The sequence below is a fragment of the Elephantulus edwardii genome, unplaced genomic scaffold (assembly GCF_000299155.1).
Source record: "Elephantulus edwardii isolate Elephantulus edwardi_28Jun2011 unplaced genomic scaffold, EleEdw1.0 scaffold00188, whole genome shotgun sequence".
Classification (NCBI taxonomy): Eukaryota; Metazoa; Chordata; class Mammalia; order Macroscelidea; family Macroscelididae; genus Elephantulus; species Elephantulus edwardii.
In genome coordinates this window covers 604,011-627,222 of record NW_006399938.1, presented here as the reverse complement: position 1 = coordinate 627,222, position 23,212 = coordinate 604,011, and the positions used below count along the sequence as shown (strand labels likewise).

The following is a 23,212-nucleotide window of genomic DNA, read 5'->3' as shown; positions in this document are numbered from 1 at the left end:
GTGACTGGGGTAATCGGGATGGGTGTGTCAGAGGCGGTTCGGTTGGCGCAGGATAGAGCAGGGTTTAGAGCTGTTGTGCATAGGGTCGCTATGAGTCGGAAACGACTCGACGGCACATAACAACAACATGATTAGAGAAATTTCTCTAGTAACAAACTATAGAAATGATCCCTGAAGGTATAGTCTTAAAAGATATCCTTCTAAGTTTAATGAGAAAGCATTTATAAAAGCATTTTAATTACAAAAAGTCTGCCCCTACTGTCTGCACTCAGTTTAAACACAGTCCAGGTAACTTTGACTAACAGTGATCTCAAGCGAAAGAGCAGAACTGCTTCTTTATTAAGCTGCAATATTTACAGGGGATAAATCTCCTGATATTTCTCTTGTGGAGTTCTCTTGAACTCAACCATCTCAGCTGGATGAGTTCAAACTGTCATCCTTTTTGTTAGCAATCTGATGTTTATCTGTTGTGCCATCAGGGCACCTGGCTTAGCTTAATAACAATACCAGAATTCCCCTATAATAATCCTTTCCATAAGATGAATAGCACTTGCAAAAAAGATTTAACAAAGTTTAGATAAACAAGAACATGCAGAACAGAGGAAAGAGCAGTTTGGTGTTAACTATCTTGAAAGTGGTTTTATTTCTAAACAGTCTTTTTAAAAATAAGTATTTTTGTAAATGGAATATAAAATACAGCTTTAGATATAAAAATATCTCTATCCTGAAGAAAAAGATACAACTTTACATACAAGAATACCTCTATGCTGAAGAGATCCAAAACAAAAGAACAAAAAATAATATACGTTTGTTAGACATTTAGGAAGTCTGCCAGAACCAACTTTCAATGAATTCCTGTAAGCAATGAATAATATAAACAAAAGGCAAATCAGCAAGGTAAGAGGTTTTATGAATGCTATGGTGACTAACATTTTAGCACTGCAGCATGGTAGTTATTAAAAGAAACATGAGAGGCGTTTTTCCAGTTCCTAATAAGCTAATGTCCCCATGGCAAGAACTACTACTACAAACATCACTCAGGGCTGAGCTCACACAATCTAGTCTCTTTGGTCTAAATCATCTTTTGGAAATTTCCCACATGTGGCCCATAATGTGAATCACAGATAATCAGGTGTTGAGCAGCAGAGGTAGGACACAATGAGGTTCATGTAGCAAATGGATAAAACAGAAAACCAAGATAATTCTTGTAGAAAATAATGTCCCCAAATCCAGAAAATATGTAATTGTACAGAAAAGAGGTGGTGGTGGGGGAGTGGTTTACTAGTAGATTATTTCCTTTCAATGCAGTAGATTCCTTGCCAAAAACCCTCAAATGCAATCACAACCCATCTGTCAGTGTGGAGGCTTAGTGTTGCTCTGATGAGGAGTTTTCAGCAGAGCTTCTGGACTAAATCAGAGTAGGAAGAAAGGTCTAAAGATTTACTTTCAAAAACAAATCAATGAAAAACATCTTACGAATCATCATAGTCTAATCCTACCAAGCACTGGAAAGTTAGGGCAGCCTCAACAGCAGCTAAGAAGAACAATAGCATAGAAAAGAGCAGAGAAAATGACACACTAGTACTATTAGTTCAGGACACGTACTAAACACTTTTATGTCAATAAAATGATCATTTAGCAACTCATCTGCTACTTTTATACATAACCTCAATACTAACCAAGCTTTTCCATGCTCTAGTGACATATTCTATAGGAAGCTATGCGGCTACCTCAAAGGCCGTATGTCTCTGATGGCTCAAATTCACAAGTGGCTCTGTGAGTGAAAGATCTCCCATGTGATTTACAGCCTCTAAAAACCTAAAGGACGGTCAGTTCCAAAAGCAACGAGTGAGAGTGAGTTTCAAATGCTTAAGTCACAAATAGACCTTCTAAGCAAAAGCTAAAGCGCGGTCATCTGGGGAAAAATCATCAGGTGGTGTTACCACAGGCAATATTTCACACTGAACCGTAAACAAGTTTCTTAACAAGTTAAAAGTACAAAACATCAGTATTTAAACTGCAATCTTTTGTAGCATATTTTATTTTTAGTTGTTGATGTTACTATTATTATTAGTTAATTATTAGGGACAAAAGATTACTTTATTTCCTATTTGTGGAAGTAGGATTTAGAAACTGTTTCTTAAACATTTAGTCTTTTTCTTTTCTTTTTGTTGTTCTCAAAGTACAGAGTTCTTGTTGAAAGAAATATATAAACAAACTTTTAGATGGCAATTTGGTATATCTATTAAAAAATTCACACTCTTGGATCCATCAGTTTCATATTTCAAATTCTACCCTACAAAATAAATGGATGCAAATATAAAATTAATTGCCACAGCATTTTTGTAAGGTGGACTATTATCCCTGCTGATTAACATGAGGTCAATCCCACACTGAAGAATGAGTTGGATTCATAAATACTGATGTCTAAATCATTTCATGACGTCTTATTCAGTAATATGGAAAGAACCACAAGAACAGTCTAAAAGTGTTAGTGTACATATGCATATGAATAAACACATAGAAATGAGTAAAAGAATTCATTTCAAACTAATAACAGAGGTTATATACTCTGGGAAAGGAAAAGGGATCAATGTGTCAGAGTGGTTAGCGAGGAAGAAGGAGGAAGTTTTTACTCTGTGGGTTGTTATTGTCGCTGTGTAACATTCAACTGATTCTGACTCATGTACAGTGGCACTATGCTATTGTTCTTACATGCCATCATGTCAACTACAACTCAGTGACCCTATAAACAACAGATTGGAAGCTTGCCTTATTCCACACTGTCCTTATGACCCCCACCTTGTTTTAGCTAAACTCTAGAATCATCAATGCAAGATGCTTTAAACAGTAAAAGAAGCAGTCAAAAACACTCTTATTTTTTTTTAAAAAAAACCAACACACTTTATAGACTTTACCCTTCCAAAGAATAAAGGAAAAATGTGGGCAGCATCAATCAGAAATTATAAATGAATATGACAGTGTCTTCATGAAAGAACAAATATCATTCAAAGAACCAAAGATTATGTATCCTACAAATTCAAGAATATAAAAGACTAGAAGAAAACAACAACACAACATTAGAAAGATGTAATCATTCCAAACATCTCTCTAAAATACAATTTTAACAATGGATCCCATTAGTTTGGTATAAAATGACTACTGTGTATCTTTGCTCGCTTTAATTTTAAAAAAACTGGCTATATGGAGAGCTAAAGGGTGTAATGCTGTTTACTCTTACCTGTACATTTTCTTCTGTAACATGAATTTCTGCAGTGTAAACATAATCAATTAACATCCTCAGGGTCCAGCCATCCACCTCTTTTATTCGAATTCTCTTTGCTCGGCTTTCACTCATCTCACCTAAAACACAAAGGATAAGGGTACAGCTGTAGCAAGAATTGTAGGCAAAATGCCAGGTGAGGCTAGTCTAACTACTTTGTACTCACTGTATCCAGCATGACACTTCCTCCCTTTTTATAGTGCTTAAACTCTCTGCTACCTCTCACCAAAGTTTAGCTGACCATGCTATAAAATGTACTTTAATCACCTACCTGTACCTGAAAAACCATGTCACAACTATGAATATTATCAGGTTTCCAGCTGCATGAAAGACCAGTTGGATCAGTTAACTGATGCTGTCCATGATTTTGAACAGTTTGATTTTTAAAAATGTCCTTCTGTATGTAGGTATTTTTTCTCATGGCTGGAAAATAATCACTACTTGGTTGGGATTGAGGAGGCCCTGGAGAGGTAGTAGGTTAAATACCAGGCTGCTAATCTAGAGGTCAGTGGTTCCAACCTCCCAGATACACCAATGAAGATTTTTAATCTCAGAAACTCAGTGGGGCTATCTCCTATAGGGTTGCCATGAATCAGAACCAACATAGTAGCAGTTAAGTTTTGGGTTATTTTTGTTTTCGTCCACAGCATTCATTCAAGAAGCACTTGAATAAAACTGAACACATATGATTTGCAGCAGACTCAGAGGCTCTGCTCTCCATGGAAGAACACAAGTTTCATGAAGGAATCTATCAGAAAATAAATTATATAACATGGCAAGGTTGTCGTTATTATATACTGTCAAATAAGAACCAATTTATAGCTGACCCTCCAGAGGGCTTTCAGAGGTAGTAAACTGCACAGAAAGAGATAGCTCTAGCTCATCTTTTCCCCTCAGAGCAGCTGGTGTACTTAAACCATGTGCCTTTGGGTTGCTACCTTCTTATCACAAAGCTACCAGAGTTCCCTTAAGATAGCAAGGGAGTAAGGCAAAAGGGAAATCACAAAAGGGTTGTTCAATAGCAAAAGTCTGTTACTCCCAGGAATTTTCTAGCCCAAGTTCAGCTTCTGTTTGTCACCTGTGGCAACTTCATTCTGAAGTCATCCGCAGACCACTACCTATTACTTAAGCCAGGTACCTACCCTCTCTATCACTGCTTCCTAAAGAGTGCTATAAACACCCCACTCATTAACACCCACTGAGCTTATGTTAAGCATTCAGGAATGATAAATAAGATCTTGCTTTTTGAAAAGAAATGAGAATGCAGAAAAGGACGAGAGGAGACTAAAGGAGAGACAGACAAGGGTGAAGAAGAATAGCAGCTTTGAGTACCAACATGTAGATAACATAAAGTGACTAATGATAGAAGGTGGTTCCAAGTAAGATGAAGTCATAGACAATTTCAATCCTTTCTCTACTTATCATGATGTTGCCTATTAGCCAGGGGGTGAGGTTTTTTGTTTTCTTGATCTTTTTGTTGTTGTTGTATGCTGTCTCCAGTGAAGCATATGATGGATTATGTTTTCTTGATCTTAAGATTTCATTCATATTGAAGGCTGTAGTCTTTGATCTTATGCAGCAAGTGTTTCAGGTCTTATTCACTTTCAGCTCCCAAGGTGGTTTCATCTACATAATGCAGGTTGTTGATATGTCCACTACTTAGCATGATGCCTTATTCTTTACCAAGTCCAGCAACTCCAAAAAGGTGAGGAAGGAAAGAAAATCTCAATTAAAAACTAAAACCAGGAGAATCAGATACTGTCAAATCAATTCCTCCATATTACAGCAACCTGATGTGTCCAGAGTAGAGCTGTGTACCATAAGAATTACAATAGCTGATTTTTCTCAGTAGATCACCTAGTCTTTCTTCCAAGGAGCTGTTCAGTGAACTTGAACCTCCATGTTTTCAGTCAGCAGCCAAGAGCCTTAACAGTTTGTACCAGATTTTGGAGGCATAGGTCCAAAAAGTATCAGGTGCCACAGGACACTTTTAGCAAGAAGTAATGTAATTCTAGAATTTATTAGGTTTCAAAAGAAAAGCAGATGCATGACAAATGATACCATTATCCATCACTTTCACCTTACTTAGCATCTATTAGAAATATGACACAATGTGTTCAAGAGTTCTTAAAAGCTCATTTTTTTTTCAATGTACCAAGTACTGCCATCAAACCTAAATGATAAAAAAAACCAAACAAATCTCTATGGGAATCCATAATTACACAAAATTCCTCTGCAAACACAAACCCTGGGAGGAGAGAAATAATAGTAGTGATGTACATTTAACTATGCTTCCCTAGAGATTATCTCTGACAAGAATGTAGAAAAGAATCTGTTATTCTAAGAGCTAAAATATCTCAATAACTACCCTGCTAATCCCAAAGGGAGAAAAACCATCCATCTGTATCACCAGGAAAGAGGAAGAGTTCATGAGAAGAGATATGTAACAGAAAGAGGAAAAGGTCGCGTTAAGGTTGACAATTCTTTACCTGCCCGGATGGTATCTTCCTGTATCTCGTTCTCCCTAGGGGTTATGGGTGGATCCATAAGTCTGTAGGGAGACTGTAGGGAGACTCCTTAAAGCTGACCCTAGCATTCCAAACTCTGCAGCTGTTCCTCATTGCCTGAGGATCTAATCTAGGCCTGGTCCCTACTCTGCCGTCTAGCCTCATTTCTCTCTCCTATTTCTCATCCTAAGATACATCAATAAGGAATGTTTTCTAGTCTTCCAAAATCATCAAGTCAGTTCTTATCTTGATGTTCTTCCTTAGCTTTGTTCATTTTGTTCCTCATTCCCCAGAGCCATCCTTCTCATCTTCAAAATTCAGGGGAACCTTTAAAAAATCTTCCCTTAAAGGAAGGCTCTCAAACTGAGCACATCTGGACATCACATGTGAGTTTGCTCTGTCATAATCAAGCCTTCCCTTGATTTTCCCCACCTGGACTTGTGAACTTCCTGAAAACAGGAATCAGGTCTTCCTTACTTATGAATTTTACAATGCCTAGTATTTACTCTCATTGCACTTTGCCCCCCTGGAATCAGAATCAGTTCTGACTCTCCACAGATGACCCAACAGGCTTTCAAAGGCTATAACCTGCATGGGAGGAGAAGGCTCATCTTTCTCACATGTAGTAGTAGCTGGTGGATTCGAACCACTTATCTTTGGGTTATCATCACACTCACATACCCACAACTGCCCCCACTACAAAATATTTGTTCAAGTAATGATTACATAAATAAAAAGTAAAGCAAATGTACACTTTAAACGTAGTATCCTTACTTGTCCTGGAAAGGGTTAAACCGGTTGGCTCCTTGGAGGCAAGGATTCTGAGGCTCCGTCTAACATACTTTGGACATGTTGTGAGGAGAGACAGGTCCTTGGAGAAGGACATCATGCTTGGGAGGGTGGAGGGATGGCGCAGGAGAGGAAGGCCCTCTATGAGGTGGATTGATTCAGTGACTGGGATAATTGGGATGGGAGTGTCAGAGACAGTGCAATTGGCACAGGACAGAGCAGAGTTTAGGGCTGTTATACATAGGGTCGCTATGAGTCGCAAGCGACTCGACGGCACATAACAACAACAACACAACATCCTTACTTGTTTTATACTGGCATCCTTATTTTAAATGAATGATATGGATTGAAATGGTAACTGAAGAAATGGGATTAGGTGTGTCAGGGTCAATGAGACTGGCTCAGGATAGGGCAGGTTTCAGAGCCATTGTACACAGGGTCTCTATGAGTTGCAGGCAACTCGATGGCACATAATAACAACATTCTCACTGAAGGGAGCTCTGATGGCCTAGTGTTAAGAAACTGCACTGCAATCTCAGAGGTACGTGGTTCAAATGAACCAGTTGCTCTGAGACAGAAGAAAGGGCAATCTTTTCCCATATGATTTACTGTCACTGTAAACCCAATAGAGGGTCAACTATGAGTCGGTCCTAATTCAAAGGCACATTAACAACAACAACATCCTTATTTAAGACAACAAATAAAATTTAGTCGTCAACATGATCATACTAGCAATAAAGGACGTAGGCCAACAAATATTTATCAGGCATCCATTATACATTGTTGTTTTTGTTATGTGCCATCGACCTTATGCACAACAGCCCTAAACCCTACTCTACCTTGTGCCAATCGCACTGTCATCCGACACACCTACCTCCATTACCCTAGTCACTGAATCAATCCACCTCATAGAGGGTCTTTCTCTCCTGCGCTGTCCCTCTACCCTCTCAAGCAGGACATCCTTCTCCAAGGACTGGTACCTCCTTGCAACGTGTCCAAAGTATGTCAGATGAAGCGTCAGAATCCTTGCCTCCAAAGAGTAACCTGGTTTAACCCTCTCTAGGACAAACCTGTTTGTTTTCTTAGCAGTCCATGGTATATTCAATACTCTTCTCCAACACAACAGCTCAAAGGCATCAATTCTCCTTCTATCATCCCTAGTCACTGTCTAGCTCTCTGATGCATAGCAAGTGATCGCAAAGACCATGGCCTGTATCAGGTGCACCTTAGTTACGAGAGTGACATCAACGGCAGACTGGTCAATCTCAATATGTCTTTTCATTTCCTGGCTGCTGGTGCCAAGAGTGTTGACTGTGGAGGCAAGCAAACTAAAGCTGTTAATAATCTCAATCTCTTCACCATCTATCATGATGCTGCAAATCAAACCAGTGGTTAGAATTTTTTTTTTCCTTGATACTGCACTTCAGGTCCTCCTCAGTTTCAGCAAGCAGATTTGTGTCGTCTGTATCATGCAGCTTGTTGATGAATCTTTCTCCAATCTTGATGTCATATTTTTCCTCATACAGCCCAGCCTCCCAGATAATTTGCTTTGCATATAGATTGCATATAGGTATGGAGACAGGACACATCCCTGGTGTACACCTTTCCCAATTTTGAACAATGCAGAGTTTCCTTTCTCTATTCCGACGACTGCCTCCTGGTCCAAGTATAGGTTTCACATTAGCATGATCAAGTGTTCTAGGATTTCCATTCCTCTCAGAGTTAGCCACAGTTTGTTGTGATCCATACAGTCAAATGCCTTTGCATAATCAATAAAACAAAGATTCATCTGGTATTCTCTGCTATCAGCCAAGATCCATCTAACATTAGCTATACCACAACCCCTTCTAAACCCAGCCTGCACATCTGGCAGTTATCTGTTGATGTGCTCTTCCAGTCGTTTTTGGATTATCTTCAGCAGAACCTTGCTTGCATGTGATATTAATGACATTACCAGTAAACACGACATCATGTCTGTTTTTCAGAAGGAAAGCAGACTGAAAATTAAGAGCTTAAGGACCTATGTGTAGCTTGAAACTAGGTTAAGGATCTTTGCTTCTAAAGTCTACCACAAACTTACAACTGCATTTATCCACTTTGAAATTCTAAAAAAGTAAACTGGTTTAAGAAGGCAAATGTCAGGATACAAAAAATTTCTATGATCCAACTTACAATTGATAGGTGCCATCAAGTTGAGTATAACTCATAGTGACCCAAGGAACAACAGATCTGAACTCTATTCTGTGTCATCTTCATCACCTCTGATACTTAAGCTGCTGTCACTGTCAATCCATCTCATTGAGGGTCTCCCTCTCATTTGCTGACCCTCCACCATTCCTAGCAGGATGATCCCTTTTCAAGGAATAGCCTCTCCTAGCAACATGCCCAAAGTATGTGCAATAAACAATCACCATCCTTGCCTCTAAGGGGCACTCTAGCTGCACTTTTTCCAAGACATATCTGTTTGTTCTTTTGGCAGGCATCAATTATTCTTCTTTCATCCTTATTGACTGTCTACCATTTATATAAATAGCAAGTGACTGAAAGACTATGGCTTGAATCAGGTGCACCTTGGTCTTAAAACTGACATCACTGCTCTTCAGTAATTTGGAGAGGTTCTTGAGAACAGTCTTGCCCAATGCACCATATGTCTCTTGATCTCCTGAAGAATGTTGATTACAGATCCAACTAAGAGAAATCTTGATAATTTCAATCTTTTCTCCATCTATCATGATGCTACTTATCAGTCCAGTAGTGGAGATTTTTTTGTCTTCCTGATGTTGAAGGCTATAGTCCTTGATCTTCTGCAGCAAGCATTTCAAGACCTCCTCCCTTTCAGCAAGCAAGGTTTTATCATCTGCATAATGTAGACTGTTGATAAGTCTTCCTCCTATCCTGATGTCACATTACTCTTCACAGACTCCAGCTTCTCAAATGATTTGTTCAGCATATAGACTGAATGTTGTTGTTAGGTGCTGTTAAGTATGACTCATAGTGACTCTATGGCCAGCAGATCTGAACCTCGTCCTATCCTATGCCATACTCACACTTCCTGACACACATTCATTGTGCCAGTTACTGTATCAATTCACCTGGTTGAGAGTCTTCCTCTCCTTCACTAACCTTCTACCTTCCAAGCATCATGTCCCTCTCCAAGAACTAGCCCCTCCTAGCAATATGCTCAAAGTATGTAAAGCGAAGCCTCATCATCCTTGCCTCCAAAGAGCACTTATTCTCTAAGACATATTCATTTGTTCTGAAGACATAACTGTTTGTGTGAAAAATGATTTGCTATTAGAATTATAAACTAAACTGGCAGCTTGTTGTGTTTGAAGAGAACATTGTTCTGTTTGGTACAGCACTTGGCTGTCAGTTTGCTGTACTGGATAACTTGTTGGTTACTGTGATACTGAAAGCTGTGTTACTGGTGGGTCAAATGCCATTAAGAGTTACTCATGGTGGGCAGGTTTTAGTAGAGCTCCTAGATTAAGACAGACTAGGAAGCAGGTGTGGTAATCTACTTTTTAAATAATAGGCCTTTGAAAACTCTATGAACCTATAGACTGAATAGATGTGTATAAAGGATACAACCCTGTTGCAAAGCTTTCCTGAATTTAAACCATGCAGGGTTCCATTCAGACAATAACTTCTTGCTTTAGGTAAAGTTTTCATATAATTTAGTGTTCTGGCATTCTCATTTTTCTCAATGTTAGCCATAGTTTGTTATGATCCAAATATTCAAATTCTTCTGCATAGTCAACAAAACACAGACATTCTTCTAGTATTCATTGCTTTCAAAAAAGATTCATCTGACATCACCAATGATATACCAGGTGCTGTGGCCTCTCCTAAACCCAGCCTGAACTTCTGGCAGATCTCTAAAATGTACTATTCTAGTATTTTTTATACTCCTCAACAGTAATTTTCTTGCATGTAATAATTAATGATATTTTCCCATATTTCCCACATTCTGTTGTTCACCTTGGGAATGGGAACAAATATGTATCTCTTCCAATCAGCTGCCAAACAGCTGTCCTCCAAATTTCCTGGCAGACTGATGAGCACCATCAAGAGTATAACTATTCTATTTGTAACATGACAATTGGAATTCTATTAATTCTCAAGGCCTTGCAACTTGAGGCTTGAAATTGTTCTACAGTTCCTTCAACTTTAGAATTATTGTGCAAGTTTTTCCCTTTTTATTTTCTAGCTCCAGTTCCATTAAAATACTGTGCTGTGTCTTCTTGTGCTGCTCTTTGAAATCTTCATTCATCTCTTTTACTTCAGCATTTCACCCCTTTGCGGTGGCATCTCAATGCTCTAGTGCAATTTTCAGAGTCTCTTCTGACATCCATTTTGGTCTTCTTTTCCTCTTCTGTCTATATAACGACTTTTGCTCCCTTCGTGGATGATAACAACCTTGATTTCACCCCACATCTCATCTGGTCTTCGATCATTAGTGTTCAATGCTTCAAACATATTCTGGGTTATGATTTTTTTAAATTCAGGTGAGATACACTCAAGATCTTATTTTGGTTTTTGCAGATTTGTTTTCCTTTTCTTCAGCTTCAATTTGAACTTCTGGCTGTTGTTATTGTTGTTGTTAGGTGCCACTAAATTAAGTATGACTCATAGCGACCCTATGAACATCTCATCTGAAAACTGTCCAGTCCCACACCATAGTCTCAATCTCTGACATACTCGAGTCTACTGCTGTAGTCATAATGCTAATTCACCTGGTTCAGGGTCTTCCTTTCTTTCACCATGCCTCCACCTTTCCAAGCATGAGGTCCCTCTCCTAGCAACATGCCCAAAGTAACTGATATGACACTTTATTATCTTTGGCTCCAAGGAGAACTCTGGCTGAACCTTCTCCAAGACATATCTTTTGCAGTTCATGGGATCTTCAGCACTCTTCTCCAACACCACAGGTCAAAGACATCAATTCTTCTTCTGCCATTCTTAGTCATTGTCTAGCTCACTGATGCATAGCAAGTGACTGAAAAGACGACAGCCTGAATTAGGAGCACATTCGTCCTTAAACTGACATCATTAGTTCTCAATAATTTGGATTGCTCCCTGACTACAGACTTTCAAAGTGAAATATGTTTCCTGATCTTCTGACTACTGGTACCAAGTGGATTGTGGATCCAAGTAAGATGACTTTTTGACAGTCTCAATCCTTTCTCTATCCATCATGATGTTTCCCACCAGTCCAGGGGCAAGGATTATTGTTTTCCTGATGTTGAGATGCAACCTATATTGAAGGCTGTAGTGTTTAAGCTTCTGAAGCAAGTGCTTCAAGACCTCATTTCAGCAAGCAAAGTTGTATAATCTGAAAAACAAAGTAACTGATGGTCTCTTCCACCATCAGCACGTGGCATGGTATTGATGGATGATATTGAGCTTCTCCAATGATTCTTTCTACAGATGTAGACAATCTGATTCCTGTACAATCCATCAGGTGAGGTCCTGGGTAAATTTCAGTTAGACTTTGGTAAATAAAAACTTAGGAGGAAAAAACACAACTAAAAGACGTAATTCAGGGAGCTCTGGTTGCCTAGGGGCAAGAAGCTGCACTGGAATCTCAGAGGCGCATGATTCAAATCCACCAGATACTCTGCTGAAGAAGGAGAGGCAATCTCCCCCTGTACCAGTCAGATCCAATATGACGATACACACACACAAAGTAAGAAAATTTTAAAAGAAGACATGATTCAGAAGGGTTTCTACAATTACACTTAATCAAGTAAGTTTTATTCCATTACTTTTCAATTTCTGCTCATCATCTACTCTAATCATAATTGCCCTTTCCTTCATTATTACCTTTGGGTTCTACAGAAACTAACACACAGGCACTCTGACTCTGGAAAGCTGGCTCAAATGCCCCATCAGTCCCTCCCTAGGTTAGTCATGATAGGTAAATACCCTTCTATAAATAACTGAAGGTAAGCATGGTAAGCACTGCATTCTCCTGCTGTCTGGGTTTAAGTAACTTCTGTGAAGCTTCCCAGCTTCTAATAAAGTGCAAAAAGAAAAAGACAATTGTCTTCCCTCAAAATGCTTTGTTTACTCTTGTAGATACTTTGTATCCTTGAGGGATACTTGCTTTAGGAGAAAATCACTAGTAAGGCTGGCAGAGGAGAGAAACAAAAAGCATGCTTCTGGTGAAATTTTTAAGTTATAGATCCAGCCATGCCCAACGGCTAGTCTACTTTTCAGTTAAACATTTCCTTACTTTTAAAACTAGTCTGGATGGAGTTTTGTACTATGTATACTTAAAGCATCAAATATATGTTTTCTAGTCTCAACATGCTACTATTAAAAAATCCCTTTCACTTATATTTTCTTTGTCTTTCTAACTGTTCCTGGTCTCCTCTTGAGGTTAGGCACTTGTCTATCTCATTCACCTCTAGATTGCCCAGAGTGTATTAAGGCAATGCTTAATGTATAAAAGATGCTCAACAAAGTAATTCTTCAAACGAAAGCATGAATCTCACTGTTAGATGTCACAGAGTTGATCACAACTCTATGAATAGATAGAAACCTTGCCCTATTCTATACCACGTCTCACAATCCGTACCATGCTTGAGCCCACTGTTGCAGTCACTGTTAAACCCATGAATCTTAAACATAATCATCGTGCATACAATTTTTTATGATTTTACTTTTTAATCAAATAGTAATCCTTCCTTTGTTCTAGTATATGATAAAAACAATCATCAAAAAGAGAAAATAAAAATTTAACACTTTTCATCAGATTTAGGAAAATTTAGGCTACAGCATCAAATAAACCTCAAATATATCTGTTAAACAAGGTCACATTTTAATGCTTTTTAAAATGTCTTCTTAGATCTGTAACAAACCAGTAATTTAAAAAAGAAAGGAAAAGAAAAACAACAACAAAAAAAACACCCAAGAATCCAGTCTGACAAGTTCTTTCTCTAGTAAAATAATTTGGTCGTCCTCTAAATAGGTCTTGTCTTGACAAAGTAAAATGTGTAACTACATCAAAGAATTACTTTTCACTTCCCTTTTTCTACCCAAATACTTTTAACTATTATGTGTGACAGAATTCTTTTCTAAGGTGACATAATTTGACTGAAAAATTTACGTACAATTTAAGACAGATTAAAAACAAGAACCAAATACAGTAAAAAAAAATCTGAATAGTTTTAGATTCCTATTTACTGGAAAAAAGGGGTATAGCATCCTGCTCTTGTCAGCAGGCATCCAGTGAGCAAGAGACTATAAATGCACATGGTGTTTGATGAAACAGAATTATAAAAAGGTCTATTAGATGGTCTAACTACATTTTTATAGTACAATTAACTGAACTTCACACAAAGATAAAAAGATAAATCATTTACTCACATTGTGATAAAATGAATATTTATACCAACTCACCTAGACTGTATCTTTGTATCTGCTTTATCGAATCCCTACCAAAGTGTTAACTATACAGTACATTCTAAAGGACAAGACAAAGCACAGAAAAGATGGTAAAGATCTCATTGCTATCAAGTCTGAACTAACTTCATCCTCCAGTAGATTTTCAGACACTACAATCACAAAGACTGCCCAGTTTTCTCCCTCGGACCAGGTGATGGCTTTGAACCATCTACCTCTGGGTTGGCAGTGCTTAACGGCATTAACACTATAGAGTCTAAAGGTTAAGAATTTAAAGGACACAGGTGCTGCCTTTTGAGAGGAAAGAAAGCTATCCTTGATCTTGTAACTCAATGTTAATAGCTGTAAAACATAAAGCAGTTTAAGAATTTAGAGCATAAAAAATGGTGATGAACACAAAAATGACTGCCAACACAAACTGAGGCCTTTCTATGTGATGTGTAAGAAGGAGTTGCACTGCCAACCCAAAGGCATGAAGTTTAAATCCACCAGCTGCTCTGTGAAGTTGTCATTGCTATTCTGTGCAGTTGAGTCAAGTATGACCATAGCAATAATATGAACAACAGATCTGAACCTTGTCCTATATTGTGCCATCTTCATACTTCCTGACACATTAGAGCACACTGCAGCAGTCACTGTGTCAATCCAGTTGGCCATGGGTCTTCCTCTCCTTCACCAAATTCCTAGATAGCATCACGTCCTTCTCCAGGGAACAGCACCTCCTAGCACCATTCCCCAAGTATGTGAGGCAAAATCTCATCATCCTTGCCTCCAAAGAGCACTCTGTACATATTTGTTCATTATGGCCATACATGGGATGTTCAGGCCTCTTCTCCAACATCACAGCACAAAGACATAAATTCTTCTGTCATACTTATTCAATGTCCAGCTCTCAGATGCATAGTAAGTGACCAGAAATACCATGACCTGAATCAGATGCACCTTAGTCCTCAAACTAACACCATTACTCCTCAATAATTTTAAAAGAGGTCCCTAACTGCAGATATTCACAGTGCAATATGTCTCCTGATTTCCTGACTGCTGGTACCAAGGGTGTTAATTGTGGTTCCAAGTAAGATGAAGTTGTTTACACTTTCAATCTTTTCTCCATCCATCAGGATGTTGCCTACCACTCCAATGGTAAGAATCTTTGTTTTCCTGACAATGAGATATAATCTATATTGAAGGCTCCATTCCTTGATATTCTGCAACAAGTACTCTAAGGAGTAAGACAGGCAATCTCCTCTCCTGTGATTTTCTGTCTCTGGAAACCCACAGAAGGGTCAGTTCTACGTCGGTTCCAAGTAAATGGTATATTATTGTTGCTGATTGCTGTCGAGTCGATTATGACACATAGCAACCCTAAGACACAAGACCTGAAGCCTTTCTATAACTATTGTCATTTCTCAAAGTTCACAGTTTCCAGAGGCATATTGTTTGGGAAGTAGATGCCACTCTAGCTTCCTACCTCTGTGGTTTTCATTCTAAAACATGTGGAATACAAGATGTAGTTACGAAATGTGTCTTTTGATTGATATTAAAGAATTTAAATTAAAGAAGAATCACATATATAGAATACAAATGGTTTTATAGACTGTTTCCACCTGTCCAGGAGTTTACTGGACAAGTACTTGAAAAAACATACTACATCACTTTCTGAAAAACAACATTTTCTGAATATTAAATCAGTTTCTTTAAACCTATTAAGATTGTACATAACAACATAAGTAAACTTATAAGAAATTTGCATATGTTGTTGTTGTTATGTGCCATTGAGAAGACTACCACTCATAGCAATCTTATGAACAATAGCTCTGAACCCTGCTCTATACTGAGCTAATCTCACTGTCACTTATCCTCATTATCCCAGTTACTATGTCAATCCATATCATCCAGAGTCGTCTTCTCCTTCGCTGTCGAAGGAGCAATGTGGTCCCTCCTAGCAATGTGCCCCAGGTATATGAGACAAAGCCTCAAATATATGATCTTATTTAATTTTCCTCAACTTCCAAATGGGGAAATTCAAACACAGACTGATCAAGTGAATTTTCCTAAGGTCTATCTAGTAATTATGACAAAGCTTTAGCAATAGCAGTATCATTCGAGGACAGTACATCCAGAAAGGCAGCAGTTCACCAGGGAATGCCGAGTATATTCCTAATCATGTCTTCTTCTCACAACTAAGGCCTTGGAGGAGATGGACTGACACAGTGACTGTGGCAGTATGGTTAGATGTGTCAGAGATGGTGAAGGTGGCTCAGGATAAGGCAAGGTTCAAAGCCATTCTTCACAGCATTGCCATGAGACATAGTCGACTCGACAGCATATAACAAAGCCTTTTTCTACACAAGGTCCAGGGTACGAAATAAGATATAAACCATGACAATAAAGTAAATATTAGGACATAAAAATCAGACTGATGGCCCTACTTCATAAGCACTAATTTTCAAATTAGTCTCAGTCAATGGTACCCTCCCTGATTTGGTTCACAATTCCTTTATTTACTTTCTACATTCCAGATTATTTAACTCTTCAAGAACAGCAGGATGTAATGGGCTGAAAAGAAAGTGTGACACCTCAACATTCTCTACTTTTAAGATACACCAAGGAAGGTTTATTCAGCCCATTCAATTCTTGCGGTCATTATCTATGCAAATCCTTAACATCCACTAACCTATGCTGTCCAGTTGATTGTGATTCATACAATCCCACACTAGGTTTCAAGAAATCAGATCTCCTTCTCACAGCTTTCTCCAACAACTTTTATGCTCAAACACTTTGCCCACCATAGTTCCCACTGTATCAATGCTTTTAGCACACAGATTTCACCTTTAAGGTGTGCACAATTCAACTCCCTAACAATAATTTTAGCAGTGGCTGAGGAATGAGGAAGAGGGCAGAGAAAGGAGTTTTCTAGTAGTACGTTTGCATTTCTTGCAGTACTTAACAAAATATAAGGCACTGAATAGTTCCTTGAAGTATGAAAAGTTTTGTATTTTTGCCTAACAACATTTGCAGTATGAGAATTTTTTTTTCTTACTCTTACCAATACTCTAAAGTTACAAACTCATGGACGGCTTCTCATTTATTTGTGTATTATTATATATATTTTTTTTAATGAGAAGGATGGCTTAAAGTTTAACAGACATAAAAAACTTTCCTTGTAAGTATTAAAATGATTCCTCCTATTTTTTTTCACAGTTGCTTAAATACAGCTTTGTAGTTGCTGTTGTTTGTTGTTGGTATCTACCTGCAAGCTGGAACCAACACACAGTGGGTTTTCAGAGGCTCTAAGTCCCACAGGAGAAGACCGACCACAGCTGGTGGATTCAAATAACGTGCCTTAGGATAGACAGTACAAATCCTTACTAGTAAACCACAAAAGACCCCATCAAGTAAAACTTAAGCTTGTCAATAAACCACCTACTTCCCTGTATTTCTAAATAAAAGGACACAAAATACATTTTTTGTTTACTATAAACACTAATAGAAGACAATAAAAATCATTTGGAAATAATATATTAAGTCCTTTACTTCTGCCAAAATAGGAAACTATCAATAAGCTATTCTAAATTACAGAGATGAACTAAGGAAATATATGTAAATACAATGGAGAAAAGTAGCAAAGAATTGTGCTTGTGTGTGTGTGAGAGATAGAGAGAGTGTGTGTGTGTGTGTGTGTGTTTACTGAGAAAATTAGGGTATAGGGGAATTTACAATGAAGCAAGAATATTTTTCCCACCACAATGCATAATTTCTAAAACACAAAATGTTAACAAAACTATAGAAAAATAAAAGATCAATATCTATATTCATTAAAAACACTTTAGCTAAAATTTTTCATACCTGTAAACATAGCATGAAAATAAGGACTACAGGCAGCCAGCACCACTCTATGAGCAGAGATTTCCATGTCTTCAGCTACAATTGTGACATCGCACAGCAAATTTTGACTGTTTAGAAGAGAGAAAAAAGGAAGATGAGATGATACAAGTAATAAAGGAAAGAAATAAAAACACACTGTGTAAAACAGTAAAGTTTATTATTTAGAAGGTAAGACTTTAAATGATTATTATTTAGATGGTAAGACTTTTAAGTCTCTTATGTAATATCATAAAATTACTTCTAAATATAATATCATGCGTTACAATAACATAATCTGTAAACATGAAGTCTGAAAATAGTCAGGACAAGAGTCCAATACAACTTGGGCCCTCATTCAGGATCTTGCATTTATTGAATAGAAAATTGTATCTAAATTGATCATTGCTTTATTAATGTAAAGGAAATAACTGTAACAAATCTTCAATGGACTGTAAAAATGGAGGCTGAATTAAGAATAACAATAGCAGAAGTGGTACTTATTATGCAGAGAAAATAAAACACAACCATAGAACTAAATTGTGTCCAAGTATTCATCTTCACCCCTTCCAAAAGTGAGACTTCTAATGACCCTGGGCCATCAAACACAGGTAGAATTAGATTCATTCATACTTACCACCTGCCACTTAATCAAAGACATCTGGGGATTTGAAGCTTAACTTAATCAGAACGTTTCCCAGTTTACAATAGCTTATTCCTCAAGGTCAAAAAATATTCTCAATTGTAACATTTAAAAGTATTTTTTTTCACACTCAAAAATCAAAGCATTATACTGTAGAGGGGTCAGTTCCCAGGACAGATCGTATATTTAAAAAATTGAAATCATACATAGTATCTTAAAAAACCACAATAATTTTGATATTACGAAAAAGTAGTAAGAGAAGGGAAGTGGAAAATGCTATTATGTATAAATTAAGCAATATACAATTAAACAAATGGAACGACGATGCTGTCCTTGAACTGTCCTGCACCAGATGCAACAATATCACAGATGTGGATCTCTTTCAATCGATTAGCTGTCTTAAAAATTTCTTAATGAGATTGAAATGGTTCACAGTTTTGGTTTGCTTAGCTCCATAGCCAACACTCTTGGCACCAGCAGGCAGGAAACTAAAAGACATATTGCAATGGGAAAGTCTGTGATGAGGGACCTCTGTAAAGTGCTTAAGTGCAAAGATGTCAGTCTGGAGACTAAGGTGCACCTGATACATGCCATGGTCTTTGCAATCACTTGCTATGCATCAGAGAGCTGGGAAATGACTAGGGATGATAGAGAATTGATGCAAGGATTCTGAAGCTTCGTCTGACATACTTTGGACATGCTGCAACGAGGGACCAGTTCTTGGAGAGGGACGTCAAGAAAATCCAGCAAAGGATTATATATATATTGTTAAAGGAGCAGACATAACTTGGACGTGGCTGAATCTGACTTCTATTCACTTCATAAAGGGGGACTTTCCCATCAGTATAATGTCCTTCTTGTTGTTATATGACATCGAGTTACCTGTGACCCCTAGTGACCCTATATATAACATCTGAGCCAATTTCACTGATTCTGACACACCAACCCCTCACTGCCCCAGTCACTGTATTGATCCATTTTATCCATGGTCTTCCTCTCCTGTACTATCTCTCCACCCTTCCAAGCATGATGTCCCTCTCCAAGTATTGGTCCCTTCTGGCCACATGCCCAAAGTACGTGAGACAGGGCTTCAAAATCCTAGCCTCAAAAGAAAAACTTGGTTTCACCCTCTCCAAGACAGATCTATGTGCTGTCTTGGCAGTCCATGTTATGGTCTGGACTCATCTCTGGCACCACAACTCGAAGGCAACAATTCTTCTTCTGTCATCCTTAGTAAGTGTGCAGCTCTCTGATGCACAGCAAGCCGTAATTGTGAAGACCATGGTACCTGCATCTTGTTCTCTAGACTGGCAATGTTGTTCTTCAGTACTCTGTAGAGGTTCCTGACAGAAGATTTTCCCAATACAATTAGTCTTTTGATTTCCTGGCTGCTGGTGCCAAGAGTGTTGACTGTGGAGCCCAGGAAGCTGTAATTGTTAACAACCTCAATGTCTTCTCCATCTATCATGGTGCTGTCAGTTGGCCCAGTGGTAAGATTCTTTTCTTGATGCTGAGCTTCAATCCATATTGAAGACTACAGTCCTTCACCTTTCACAGCAAGAGCTTCAGGTCCTCATCACTTTCAGCAAGCAGGGTTGTATCACCTGCATAACGTAGGTAGTTAATGAAGGTTCCTCCAATACACATGCTTCATTCCTCGTCATAAAGCCCAGCTTCTCGATTAATCTGTTCTGCATATAGATTGAAAAGGTATGGAGACAGGATACATCCCTGATGCACTCATTTTGTGACTCTTAACCATGCAGTGCTTCCTCGCTTTGTTCTGAGGACTGCTTCCTGATCTAAGTATAGGTTTTGCATAAGCACAATCAAGCATTCTAGGATTCTCATTTTCCTCAAGGTTAATCACAATTTGTTGTGATCCACAATCATAAATAGCTACACAGTCAGCCATGCCACCTCACAAGTTCCTGCACCTCTTTCTACCAATCACTAGGTCCAATGTTCATTGCAATATTCACAGACTTTATTTAAAGTTGTAGAGTTTATTAGGGAAAGAAGTTGGAGACTGGGGGAGGCAAAGAATATTACACAATACAAGTCCAGGCTTAGTCCAGCAGTGCCAAGATTAACAAGGCACAATTCCTCAGTGAGTGGAAGTCCAGGTTCAGTTCAACAGCACAAATGAAAGATATTTCTGGTATCCTCAATTACCCCGCAAACTTTAACTCAAAGCTGTTACAAGTAAGCTTTTCCTTCAGTCATACCGCAAGCATAACCTATGGCCTTTATCTCCAACTTTCCACTAGTTATACCTTGCCACAGTCTTTTCACAGCAGTGCCATAGTCTCTCCACAATCGTCACAGCCATTTTACACAGTGTGGAAACGCCAGCTTTTCTAACAATACACACATTATAAATACCATAAATAGCATTAAACCTGGAAATACAAAAGGGGCTCAACATTAGAAAATTATTCAATTTCCTATGTCAATAAAAAAGAATAATATTATTTTCTTAAATGCCTTTAATAAGATAGGAACAGAAGTTCCTCAATATCATAAGGGGCATTTCTAAAGACTCAAACAGATTATCTGGAATACTGGGCTCTATGAGGAGAAATGTAGCATCAGGATTGGAGGTAGACTCATCAACAATTTCCATTATACAGATGGCACAACCATGCTTACTGAAACAGAGGAGGACCTGAAACACTCACTGCAGAAGGTCAAGGTCTGCAGCCTTCAATATGGATTGAAGGTCAACATCAAGAAAACAAAGATTCGCACCACTGGGCCAATTGGCAGCATCAGGATGGATGGTGAAGAGCTTGAGATTGTTCACAGCTTCAGTTTACTTGACTCCATAGTCAACACTCTCAGCACCAGCAGCCAGTAAATTAAAAGGCGCATTGCCATGGGAAAGTCTGCTGTTAGGGACCTCTCCAAAGGACTGAAGAGTAATGGTGTCTCTTCGGAGACTAAGGTGTGTCTGATATAGGCCATGGTCTTGCTATCATTTGTTACGTATCAGAGAATTAGACAACGACTAAGGAGGATAGAAGGAGAACTGATGCCGTTGAGCTGTAGTTCTGGAGAAGAGTATGGAGGTACCATGGACTGCTGGCAAAACAAACAGATTCATCCTGGAAAGGGTCAAACCGGGCTGCTCCTTGGAGGCAAGGATTCTAAGGCTCCGTCTAAAATACTTTGGACATGCTGCAAGGAGGGACAGGTCCTTGGAGAGGGACATCACGCTTGGTAGGGTGGAGGGACAGCGCAGAAGGCAGAAGGGGAAGGCCTCCTATGAGGTGGATTGATTCAGTGATTGGGGTAATCAGGATGGGTGTGTCAGAGACGGTGCGATTGGCACAAGACAGAGCAAAGTTGAGGGATGTTGTACATACGGTCACTATGAATCGCAAACGACTCAATGGCACATAACAACAAACAACAACAATCAAAAAAAGGGCAAAAGATGGAACATGTTGCCAAAGAAAACAGACAGACAAATGGCTAAGAGCACTGAAAAGATGTTTTACATCAGCACAAGGATGGATGGAAACGAGATTGAGTTTGTTAACAGTTACAGCTTTCTTAGCTCCACAATCAACACTCTTTGTAGCAGCAGCCAGGAAATCAAAGGACAACCTGCTTTGGGGAAAATTGGCTGTCAGGGACCTCTCCAGAGTACTGAAGAGCAACGATGTCATTCTGGAGACTAAGATGTGCCTAATCCAGGCCATGGTCTTCACAATTACTTGCTATGCATCAGAAAGCTGGACAATGATTAGTGATGACAGAAGAACTGATGCCTTTGAATTGTGGTCCTGGAGACGAGTCTTGAATATACCATGAAACGTCAGGAAAACAAATAGGTCTTTCCTGGAGAGGGTGAAATCAAGTTTCTCCTTGGAGATTAGGATTTTAAAGTCTGTCTCACATACTTTGGGCATGTGGCAAGAACGGACCGATCATTAGAAGTTATCATACTCAGAGGGGTGGTGGGGCAGTGCAAGACATGAAGACCTCGGATGAAATGGATTGTTACAGTAACTAGGGCAATGGGTGTAGGTGTGTTGGAGTCAGTGAGACTGGCTCAGGACAGGGTGGGCTTTAGAGCTGTAGCACACAGGGTTGCTATGAGTTGCAAGCGACTCAAGAGCACATAACAACAACAACAACAACAAACCTGAGTTAAGAAGTATATCAAATCCATCACATTATTTTACTTGCACAATGATTAGTATCTTCAGAAAAAGAAAATGAAAAATATTGGTGAGCACAAAGATAAACTGGAACCATTATCAACTGCTAGTGGGAATAGAGAATGATAATCACAATGGAAAACATGTGGCACTTCTTCCAAAAGTTAAACAGAATTGTGATGTAACCACGTAACTCTATTCCAATGTACGTACACAAAGATTTGCAATCAAGGATTCAAACAGATATGTGGATACCAGCATTCACAGCACTATTATTTACAAAAGCCAAAAGTTGGAAAGAACTCATTTAAACTTTTAAAGAAGTTCTAGTGGACTAGGGGTAAGAAGTTTAGGGCTGTTGTACATAGGGTCGCTATGAGTCGCAAGCAACTCGATGGCACATAACAACAACAACAACAACAACAACATCCATGAACAGAGCACACTTTTCCATTTCTTTTGGTCTTTTATAGTGTCTTACAGAAATGTTCTGTAGGGGTTTTTGTATAGGTCTTTTGTGTGTCTAGTTAGGTTCATTGCCAAATATCTC

At 38.6% G+C, this 23,212-nt stretch overlaps 1 protein-coding gene across 2 annotated transcripts in view; it reads right to left on the bottom strand.

Annotated features, from left to right (window-relative positions):
- The window catches only part of KLHL2 (kelch-like family member 2), a 185,102-nt gene that overhangs the window by 88,319 nt on the left and 73,571 nt on the right, over positions 1-23,212 (bottom strand). The window contains exons 3-4 of one of the 2 annotated variants that reach the window (XM_006896654.1): positions 17,836-17,942; positions 3,242-3,363 (exon numbers count right to left, since the gene is read on the bottom strand). In XM_006896654.1, coding sequence (XP_006896716.1) covers positions 3,242-3,363; positions 17,836-17,942 — 229 coding nt within the window. The remainder of the gene's footprint in view (positions 1-3,241; positions 3,364-17,835; positions 17,943-23,212) is intronic. The other variant, XM_006896655.1, reaches the window with a different exon arrangement.